This window comes from Hyposmocoma kahamanoa, unplaced genomic scaffold (assembly GCF_003589595.1).
Source record: "Hyposmocoma kahamanoa isolate Upper Pololo Valley unplaced genomic scaffold, ASM358959v1 263, whole genome shotgun sequence".
Lineage (NCBI taxonomy): Eukaryota > Metazoa > Arthropoda > Insecta > Lepidoptera > Cosmopterigidae > Hyposmocoma > Hyposmocoma kahamanoa.
In genome coordinates, this window is record NW_020653766.1 from 3,082,815 (window position 1) to 3,095,093 (window position 12,279).

At 35.9% G+C, this 12,279-nt stretch overlaps 1 protein-coding gene across 1 annotated transcript in view; it reads right to left on the reverse strand.

Moving 5' to 3' along the window:
• Positions 1 to 2,208: 2,208 nt before the first annotated feature.
• Positions 2,209 to 12,279, reverse strand: part of LOC113228955 (cell wall protein IFF6-like) — a 36,442-nt gene continuing 26,371 nt past the window's right edge. The window contains exon 3 of the mRNA XM_026462398.1: positions 2,209 to 2,228. Within this exon, the coding sequence (XP_026318183.1) occupies positions 2,209 to 2,228 (20 nt within the window). The remainder of the gene's footprint in view (positions 2,229 to 12,279) is intronic.

Below are 12,279 nucleotides of genomic sequence, written 5' to 3' on the forward strand. Positions count from 1 at the left end.
TTTTTTTTTTTCTATTTGAAAATTTTTTATGAATCATATTTTCACGCCGTATAGTAATCAGTGTTATCAATTTGACTACTTATATTTCGATTTGTTCAACACTTTAGTTGTTAATTTACATTCTAGAATGTTGTAAATTTGCAAGAAAGTACGGTCAGTTTTTTTCACCCATAAAGACAGTGAAACGTAATAATAGAGGTCTACACATGTTAAGACGTCCTTTCAGTACCCTTAGTATATACCATTCAGGCCCTCATAGTATGGTAATACAAATATATAATGCGATTCCAATCGAAATAAAAATGCGAGATACATACAAGGCGTTCGAAAAACATTTAAAATGCTATCTCCAAAGCAAGGCCTTTTATTCCATAACAGATTTTTTTGTAGAAAATAAGGCTCTTTAATTTTCTGTTTGTATTGTTCTTGCTTATGTTTATATAGTAATGTTTTTCTTTAAATGCTACTTAAATTTTATAAATTAAACTTTATATTAATTATATAATAAGATACCTGTACCCTCAAAAATTTGCGATGCCCCCCCGGGGTGTTACATGTTGTACATATAACTAGTTTAACACCACTTGTAAAAACCATGTGACTTGCAAATAAATGAATATGAATATGAATATGAGGTTGCATACACTCTTACCTCTCCAAAACAAAAACGCAGCTTACATTACTACTTGGCAGCAGAAATAGGTATGTGTCAGTATTTCCCTGGACGAACACTTTCACAAGAAGTTCTATTGCTACTGAAGTTCAAATAACAACGAATCCCATTTTGACAAAGTTTAATTCGTCGCTCCATCTGTCAAATATTCGCGCCACAAAAAAACTAACATGGCGACTAAAGATACTTTCTCGTGCAACTGTATACACAGACGTAATGAACTAACATCGGTAAATTCGTAAAAGACGAATATTTACGAACGCCGTTGCTACTTCAATAAGTTATTATTGACTGGTGTATTTTGTGACTACTAAACTTAGAAGGTGGAAAAAATAAAGGAAAAGAGCTGCCCTATCTACGGAATAAACGTACCTAACTAAACCAAAATTGTACCCATTGACTTACAAATAAATGGACGACGGGTGTAATACAAAAACCACGAAAGAAATGTCCCAAGTCAACCTATTTAAACGTAGTGACATGTAAAGGAATATGAAAAAGCTAAAACGTTGAATTTAAATTGTAATGTCATCGCAGTACTGTCTAATTTTGCTTGCTTCGCTGTCAGTCGAGCAAACGAAGACTAAAGCGTGAATGACGCTCTGTATACGATTTTAACGCCCTATAAGTTCGGACACTTTTTAGCGCGGACCCGACGTCCATATAATTGTACGTCAATGATTGTACCACACATATGGCGGATTTAGTGTTATACCCTAATCATAGATAAGTCAATATCGACATGCAAATGTATCGCTTGAATAAACTGTTTTTTATGTTTGCAAATTTGTATTGGTTTACAACTCTTCAGTGTCATCACGTACGAAGATGGCTAAGTGATTTGAAATTTCGTTTTTTATTAAAAAAGTTTGAAAAGCCTCAAAAGTTTGCTCATGCGGTGTGTTCGCTATCGGGGTCTCCTTAACGAGAACAGAAACGTATATGGAAGTTCTGCTGTACGCTGTTTAACACTACGCCGATTAACACTAGGCCAGCTTTAGGTTTTGATCATTTTTTTAAACACCCATATTTATTTAGCAACATTATGCTCCTCGAATGTTGTGAAAAAAAAAAATAAAGAAACGAAAAACAAAATTCGAAAAAAAAAATTGAATTTTGTGAAAAAAAAACTAAGAAACAAAAAACCAAAATATAAACAGTATTTGTCTACTACTTCCATTGAAATTGCATCATGCCAAGTTTTATTGAAAACGGAAAGTGGATGAAATTTAATGAACCAGATTCATCCCCTAATTTGCTACCCTTAGAGGCGGAATATCTTCTTCAAATTCGAATAATACCTCAACTAAAGTACCCTCTTTCGAACAACAAAATGCAGTCGAATTAAAAACCTCAAAACTTTATTCTTTTTGGAAGAGTAACAATGTCAAAGTTCGATGGATATTAATTACAAATTGTGTTATTCAACAACCACTCTGATCGAGAAAGAGCATGACAATACCACAACGGACTGTCTTTCGGCATACGTGTGAAACTTGCTTACTCATACCAAAAGGTAACCAACTCCTAATCCACTAATCCACTTGAAAGGCTTCTGCGAATGAAAATAATCACATTAATTTGGGTTCACAGTGTATATGTACATATACACATATATATAGTGTGTTAATTTAATTGCATTACACCCTGAAGGGGTAAATTCACTAATTAATAGAAACAAATTCTACTATAAGGATTACAAATAATAAATTTGACTAAAAGCGTAATAAATCCGTATGTGTGGGAAAAGTATTTAATTTGCTATGTTTTGTATGTTAAAATTACAAATTGCAGAAAACAGACTGACAAAAATATTTTTTCTCAAACACGCTCGGAAATGTTTGCAATACTTTCAGAAAATGGTCACGGAAAGTTTTTCATTTATGGACCGTGTGACTTCTTCGCGGCCAAGACCTGCAGAGCAAGGATGAAAATCCATTACTGTCCACTCCTATGTAAACAGGCAAAAGAAAAACTCATTAAAGCCAACTGTCCAGTGTTCATAATTGCGAGAATTAAAAATGCCTAGACCGCTTACTCAAAAAAAAAAAAGAAAATGGCGGTAACATTAAAGTGTTTTGGTATTCTTTTGTTTTAAACACATCATTAGAAATTCAGCAGAATACTATTAATTGTCAGGAAAAACAATTTACTTTTAACAACTTTCGTAACACGTCAAGTATTATTTTTAATACTTTTTTACTTTTTTATTATTCATCTTTTCGTCAGTCTTCTATTATTTCCTCACAATGTTGGACAAAATCACTATATAAGCCTCGGCGGGAACGGGGATTGCTTGACTCGTATTAATACAAGGCCTCGCTGGCGCTCGTCGTTCGTCCTTCTAACTCATGCTCATACTTCCCGGCCTCTACAATAATGTTACTATTACATCGTTGATGCCTGGCTTTGTATTATCACACGGGCATCACATTCATTCCTTCCTAAAACCTGCAAGATGTGGATTTGTCTTCCTCCTAAAGACTATAACGTGGGATTAACAGTAGTATATACAAAGTCACATATCACCAAATCCACCATTACAATTATGCAATATTTACAAGTCACGTGTGACTTTTTACGTACTTAATATAAACAATAGTTGCTTCTTTTTACAATTTTGGAAATATCCCCTGAGTAAAATAAATGGATTAACTCCCCGTTGGATGTAAAGCAATTATGTCAACATCCTGTATAGCTATAGAACAAGGGCAAAGACCTTCGACAAACAATAGTCCAATATCAAAATCAATAAGCGTATGTACACACGGCCAACAGCGAAGTAACATGACCGATACTGCGAAATGTTAGAGACTGACAGAGTTATTTTTGGGTTTTGAAAGTGTTGCTGTGTTCACTTTTGTATGATAAGAGTAGAGGAGGCAAAAGAGATTCATGTAACGCCATTCGTGGTCTTTCTCTTTTTCGTTTCTTTTTTCTCTTCTATCCTTCCCTCAATTAACGTATCAATCGTATTGTGTACGTCTTCTATTTAGTTCAGTTGGTATAAAAAAAAAACTATTGGTACATGTAAAGTATTTATTGAATTTCGAGGAGAGTTTGTGTTTTTTTTCTATAGTGAAAATTGTCAGGAACCGTATTTTCACACAATAATAATCAGTGTATATCCTTAATTTTATTATATATTTTTTCCAAAGTGATTGGTTCAACACTTTCACTGTTATGCTGAATTAACCAAAGCCATTTGAGGTTGTATGGACTTTTAAAGCATATTAAGTAAAAAATGCATTGACTTACAATTATATGGACGTCGGGTCCGCGCTAAAAAGTGTCCGAACTTATAGGGCGTTAAAATCGTATACAGAGCGTCATTCACGCTTTAGTCTTCGTTTGTTCGACTGACAGCGAAGCAAGCAAAATTAGACAGTACTGCGATGACATTACGATTTAAATTCAACGTTTTAGCTTTTTCATATTCCTTTACATGTCACTACGTTTAAAAAGGTTGACTTGGGACATTTTTTTCGTGGTTTTTGTATTAGACCCGTCGTCCATTTATTTGTAAGTCAATGAAAAAATGCTTCATTTTTTAACTTACTTTTGAAAAGAAGGAGGTTCTCAAATTCGACTGTCGTTTTTTGTTATTTTTTTATTTATATGTTACGCAATAACTCCGATATTTTTGAACCGATTTCCATGGTTCTTTTTTTGGTTGGAAAGGGGGTACACAGGTAGAGATCACATTTAAATTTGAAGAAAACATTGTACTTCTAAGGGCGTCAAATAAGGGGTAAAAATATCCTCTTTTCGTTAACCGATTTCAATAAAGCACATAGACGAATTTCCAATAAAAATAAATTTTAATGATAACCTACAGCTGATCATCTGATAATGTAAATCATAGGTTCCCAAATTTTTTAGCTCACCGCCCACTTAGGGAAGATAAAAAAAATTCAACGCCCAAAATTCTACACAAAAAATTAAATGAAAACACGTATTTTTTATATAATATTATTAATTTAACATAATGATAGTGTTTGTTACCTTGAATGCAATCATTTCATGATTTTGCAGGCAGTTGTAACTTCTTTAGTTGTATCGCAAATGTGTATAGGACGTCATAGAAAATACTTTTTTAGTATGATACCAAGTGACAGGACGGACACTTGTCCGTGCGCCTGATGATAAGAGACACGCCTGTCCATAACAGTTGCAGTGCTTTCTTTCTCATTAGAAATCTGCGTGCAAAAGCGTTTATTGCACGCTAGCGTGGAAAAAGTTTTTGAAATTCGAACTTGACGATGGGAACTCGATGATGGTTTGTCGTACATTACTTATTTGTGTAATATAAATCCGTTGGTAAATTTTATTCTTATTATTGTTGACATTAAATTGATAATGACAACTAAATGCGTCTATTAAACTATTTTCGAAGAACTAAAATAATTTCAATTATCACTTAATCACACAAAATTATAAGTACAAGCAAAAACAAACTATTTCTTTTGAATAAAAAAAAACTGATGTTTCATAGTTCAACTGTTTTTCTTAAAGTTGTTTTCTCGTTTCGCTCGTAGCTTTCTAATCTTAGCTTCCTTCGCTTGCGCAGGTTTCAATGCAAGCATTGCATAACAAATAATTATTTTATATGAGAGTTATTTTTACCTATGAATAGGCATTTTCATATAATACGATACGTTTACGATAATACGTTCTAAATTAATTTAAATTACTGTTATCCCACAAGAAGGTCACTTGATTTAATACAGGCTATACAATAAACTGTTCATAATACAGGGTGCTGAACATGGACCGTGTATATTTACAATCGTGTCACGTACTCATGAGTTATTGCACTACATTCTTCATACTCTGAGTAACTTACGATAAACTCTGCAATGTAGACAGGAACGGACTAAGGGAGGCTACTATAACTATTCCTAGATAACTACACGAACCTTGTCCTGTGACTTTAGTATTTAGGCTCTTCAAACAAATGTGTATAGGGAATGATAGTATAGCAGAGAGGAGGTATTGTAGCAGTAGAGCCAAAGGTCCTTGTTAAAGTGTTCCTCCGGGCAAGTACTGCCAGTAATCCTATTTCTGCCGCCGTCTTCTTATTGTGTAAATGGCATACACTGTGATGCTTGCTATCGTTGAAAAGATTTGCCAATTGTTTTTTATTATGGTACATACTAAGTGATGGGATGAATAAGTCGTGCGCCTGATGGTAAGTGACGCCTGTCCATAACAGTTGCAGTGCCACTCAGAGCTTTAAATCGCAAAGATCTGAGGGGCACTGCCACTGCGCCCGTCACCCTGAGACATAAGTTGACAAGTCCCATGTGCCTGTAATTTCACCAGCACCGTTACCCTTCAAAGCCGGAAGTCGTAGAATGTTGCCCAAGGTGCGCCAGACTTATGGACAAGGAATGGTACGTCATGCGGCAAGACTCCTTATTTCTGTCGCCAAGCACAGATGTGAACATTACTGCGTTCCGGTATTGAATGTGCTGGTGATATACAGGTACATGGGATTTGTTAACGTTATATCTCATGGTGACGGGCGCAGTGGCAATCTTTGCAATTTGAAACTCAGGCCATATAATCTCGTTGTTCGTCCGATATCTTTGTTTTAACCTGCCATTCTTTGATTCCGCCATCAATAATACAAGTTACACCGACGACATGGCGCTGTTGAGTCCATCTATAGGTGGTCTAAGGAATCTGTTACACACGTGTGTGGCTTACGCTGTGACTCACGATCTCAAATGTAATGCGAAGAAAAGTGAGTTTATGGTGTTTAAAGCGGTCGCCATGAGCTTATACAACCTGAAGTGTCCTTTGTGGTACAGCTTTTTCCAGGGTGTCTATATTTAAATATTGGTGTCATTGGGTCACGGAGGATCTCAATGACAATTGTGATATAGAGAGGGAGCGCAGGTCGCTGGCTGGTCGGTGTAATATGTTTGCTCGCAGATTTGCACGTGCAGTCTGTGGGGTGCAGTCGCGTATTCGAGGCGGACATTCAGCGACCTGCGTGTTCTGTGTGGGAACTGATGGGGCTACCGTGAAGGTGTAGTGCTTCGGGGATGTTTGCCCAGGCTTGTGAGGAAAAGGTGTGCTCTATAAGGCGCCTCCGCGGGGGCTCCAATAGCAACTTGTGTGTGTTCACAGATCGGTGGGACTCGCCACTTCTGCGTAGATGGATTGAACTCCACGAAGCCATTTAGTTGTATTGCCCTTTTAAATTATATAAAATTAATTAATACTAACACTAGATTTTAAGTTATTTTGTTTATAACACTATATGGAATTTTATCTGAAATAAAAATATTTTAATTTTAAAAATCCTTATTTTAATACTAACACAGCAGTGAACTAGTCCACTGATGATGGAAAGGCGGAACTAAACATGCAATAGAGAATTATTTTTCCTCTCTATACACCACAGTATTCTATATAAAACAGCTTACGATATCTGAATTGTCTATGCCTTAGTGCGGCCCAGTACTCTTTCACCAGACGCTAGACGCGTCATAGCATAGTTGATATACTGTTTGTGTAAAGAATTAATCATTCCTATGGATTCGCAAAAAAAATATGGCTATGCAAAAATAATCTAATACGTACAGACGTACACGCCTGTTTACCAATAGGGTAACCAAAAAACGTGGAGCCATTCCTTGCTGTGTTCTTGTTACATATCACGGAAGAATAAAAACAATGGATGTGCCTTCATAATAGTAAACACTATAAAATCTTGATAAAGATTGATCGTAGTTTCAAACATTCTTTTTATAATATAAAGTGATAGGACGAACAAGTCGTGCGCCGGATGGTAAGCTACAGGCCTGTCCATAACAGTTGGAGTGGAATTCTCTACCTGCAGACTTTATTCCCTGAAAGTTATAACCTGGACCTTTTCAAGACGAGAATGAATAAGCATTATTTAAGTATGCATGCTAGATCGTCGATCTCATCGTCACTTTCCATCAGATGAGATGGAGGTCAAATGCGCACTTATATTTCATTAAAAAAAATCTATGACATGACAAAATGGCGGCACAAAAAATGTTTTTGCTACCGATTGTGTTACCAATGTCATAAAATTATTTACGATCTTACTTACATTTTATATTTTTTTAAAGTTGCATTGCTACTCAGAGCTTTAAATCGCAAAGCTCTGAGTGAGTGCCGCTGCGCCCTTCACCCTGAGACATAAGTTGACAAGTCCCATGTGCCTGTGATTTCACCAGCACCCTTCAAAACCGGAACTCAGTAATGCTTACTTCACTGCTTGGTGGCAAAAATAGGTAAGGTGGCAGTATTTCCCTGGACGAGCTCTTTCATAAGGAGCTCTACTGCTACTATATAATTGGTTCTAAACCTAATGTAGACATATTTTTTGATTCCCTAGCAAAGCAAAGTCTGCGAGCGTACCTGATTAATTGTGTGATTGTTATGCTTTTCATTCTTTCTATTGGTTATGATGATTTAACTTAAATTTTGCTTTATTTTCTACTTCTATATTTATAGGTTTAATTGGCCTCTAGATGTTAGTCATTGAATCACAATGAATACATCTGTAACTGGCTTGTGTATCGGAGTTTGTTCTCTTTCGTTTTAAGTTGTTTGAATGTATTAATACACATGCTGTTGATATGCCTTATGAAAATAAATAAGTTACGATGTTTTGATTTTATATAGACATTTCAATAAATGTACTGCCATCTAGCGGTCAATAGCTGAACGACGATGAACGATGAAAGCCTACGAGTGGCGTGGAAAATTCGAGATGTTTACTTAGTTCTCCAAAAAAGAAGCGACCATATTACAGAGGTATAAATAAAGTTTACTTTCGTTTCTTGTAACAATAAATTTATTACCATAACATCATCGTCATAATCTACTGCCCGACTTCACCCACTGCTGGGTACAGGCGTCCCATAGTTTATGCCATCCACCGCGATCCTGTGCTAATCTCACCTATCTACTGCCCGCAACTTTGACCTTGTTGCCCATCTCGCTACAGGACGTCTCACGCTTCTATTCTTGGCCACCATTCTGTTATCGCCTTACTCCACGTCTCGCAACAGATTGAGCAGATTTTGGATTTCGGAACTCGATCTATAAAGTTTGCCATTAAACACCACCATGAATAATATTACGGTGCGACTAACTTATTTGCACCCCAAAGTTACCTATTTAAACATTGACTTACAAATAAATGGACGACGGGTGTAATACAAGAACCACGAAAAAAATGTCCCAAGTCAACCTGTTTAAACGTAGTGACATGTAAAGGAATATGAAAAAGCTAAAACGTTGAATTTAAATTGTAATGCCATCGCAGTACTGTCTAATTTTGCTTGCTTCGCTGTCAGTCGAACAAACGAAGACTAAAGCGTGAATGACGCTCTGTATACGATTTTAACGCCCTATAAGTTCGGACACTTTTTAGCGCGGACCCGACGTCCATATAATTGTAAGTCAGTGTATTTAAACAAGTTATTTAGATCAAATTTAGGGTGTAAAAAAAGGGATAAAATAGTGGGGATGACGATGATTAGCATCGTCACAATATGAAACGTTCTTTTTTAAACATCCTTTATAACTAAAAGAATTTACAGGCATCATTATAAATAAGCTGTTAATACGATTGCTTTTGACCTTTTAACGGAACCTAAAAATGTTTATATGAATTTAAAAATATAAAAAGGAGTCCATTTAAACTTCAATAGAAACCGAGTCATTGAACTTATTAAAATGAATCATCGTAAATGATCCACTTGAACCGCTTTTGATCCGCTAGAGTGAATCTTAAAAGCTGATTGGGAATTTTCTTTTGAAATAATTATTATCGGATACAAAGTAAGCTTGTTTTAAATGTTCAGTCTAACATTGTTGTTCTCTTCTCTTAGTATAACAATACACTTTCCTTCGTTACAACTTTTTAGTAGCAGTATAGAGCTCCTTGTGAAAGAATTAGTCCTGGGAAGTACTGCTATCTTATCTATAAACAAAACACATGGTACATTCAGGCACCTAATATATTATAATTTTCTAAGTATAAAACTTGCATTGAACATATTTTCATATTATAAAATTGACGACTACGTGTTAGATAAAGAAGTATGGAAAGACTACATGGCTCCAGACTCCACACAAACCTGCTTCAAAATTGTATTCCATAGCATTTAAAAAGAGGAATCCCTGGAGTTTCTTGCTCGTTCTTTTCAGGAATGTCAGCACATTGAAGTCAGTAGGTTAAAAAATGACGTTGTCAAGCATTGACTTACAAATAAATGGACGACGGGTCTAATACAAAAACCACGAAAAAAATGTCCCAAGTCAACCTATTCGAAATTTAAATTGTAATGTCATCGCAGTATCGCGCTGTCAGTAGAACAAATGAAGACTAAAGCGGAGTTTGGCGCTCTGTATACGATTTTAGCGCCTTACAAGTGCGGACACTTTTTAGCACGGACCCGACGTCCATATAATTGTAAGTCAATGTTGTCAAGCGTAAATTTATTTTACCTATGGAATTAATGATTATTTGGCTTTGTCTTAGTAAAGGGATGTCAGTAATATCTGTCTACCCCAACGGGAGACAATGCTAGTATGTATTTACGAGTCTTTGTTTTTAAGTAGAAGAAATCGTTGATTTGAAATATTCAATACAGAGTAGTAAAAAACCGACCTAAAAGTCATTCATCCCCTAGTTTGCTACCCTTAGAGGTGGAATATTTTCTTCAAATTTAAATGGGACTACTACTGAGATATTTTCTTTCCAACAAAAAAAGAATCATTAAATTATCGCATGACATACATAAAAAAAAACATGTAAAAAACACACAACAAACACAACAATTCTTTTTTTTAAACATGCTCGGAAATGTTTAACAAAAAACGAACACGGAAAGTTTATTATTTATAGACCATGCGACTTCTTCCCAGCCAAGGCCTGCAAAATAATTATCCATTACTTTCCGCTGTTCTAAACTTTTAAATGCACTATGTAAACAGACAAATAAAAACTTATACTGCCCAGTGTTCGTAATTGTGAGACTTAAAAATACCCTCCGGTACCGCTTACATTAAAAAAAAAAGCGGTAAAATAATCTAATGTGTTTTGGTATTCTTTTTTTTATTTGTCTTTTTTGTGTTTTCGTCGCGAAAATAAGTGCTAGTAAGAGCGATTACAAAATTACAGTAATGGATTCAACCACATTTTCAGAAGTTCAGCATTAATGTGCCTGGAAAAACAACAACATTTTCTTTAAGCAATTGTCCTAACATGTCAATTATAACTTCTATATTTTTTATAATTATTAATACAAAGATCGAACACTCAGAAAAAACACTCAGAAAAAATTCCTTCGATCCGGTCGGATTCGAACCGACGTCTTCTTGCATACCGTGCCAGATGCTATACCAACTAAGCCACGGAACGAACCAACGGACCACACGAATTTTTCTATGTGCTTGCGTCGTGTCTTTGTACTTGGTCTTTCAACGACTTTTTAGTCGTAGCGCCATCTATGAGAAATCTATGACAGATTTATCACCCAGTTAGTACCTTTACAGCTACCAGTCCTGGCGAGAGATGTCGCTATTCACTGTATTAATTAATTTTTTTTTTTTTAATTTTTATTGAATTGATATTCAATTATTTTTTGTGAAATTGTATGTATGAAATTCTATATTTTTTTTTTTACTTTTTCTATTGTACATCTTCCTTCTGTTTAGTCTTTTATTAATTCTTGACGTTGTTTAAGAAAAACACTATACAAGCCTCGGCGGGAACGAGAATTGCTTGACGCGTATTAATACAACGTCTCGCTGACTCTCGAACTTGTAACTCGTCCAGCAATCCCTTACTTCCCGGCCTCTGCAATAATGTGCAATTTACCGAGGCTCTTCACGGATGCCATGGTCATGGCTGACTGAGAAGGCAAAGTCCAGTTATGTCTATGCATTTACTCTACTCTCGTGCTTCTTCTGCTATACCCGACTTCCGTGGTCGACTGGCTTGCACACCGGTTTTCATAATGTCGTTATCTCTGAGGTCCCGGGTTCGATACCCGACCGGCCAATGTAAAAAAAAATGTAAGAATGTAAGAAAAAATAACCACATGTCAGTGATATCCATGTCATCAATGCTAGGCCAAAATTGAGTTGTTAACATCTCGCGATAGCGTGATCCATTCACCGTTACCGCATTTCCAGGTTTCAACAAGACGGTGCCACATGTCACACAGCCAATGAGACGATCAATTTATTGCAAACCAAATTTGCTGATCGCGTAATTTCCCGAAATTCAGCTGTTAAATGGCCAGCCAGATCGTGTGATTTAACACCACTGGATTATTTTTTGTGGGGCTATCTTAAGGACAGAGTCTATACGGAACCAATCGAATCGACTACAGCCTTAAAACTCAAAATCCGTGATGTGATAGCCGAAATAGACCCGACATTTTGCCAAAAAGTGATTAAAAATTTTGATGAAAGAATCGACTTCTGTCAGCGTGGTCGTGGTGGACATTTGCCAGATATCATTTTTCATTCATAATTGCCGAACTTTTCTCTTTGTAATATTAGGGGTTAAAGTATGAAATTGCCGTTTTATTGCAATAGGT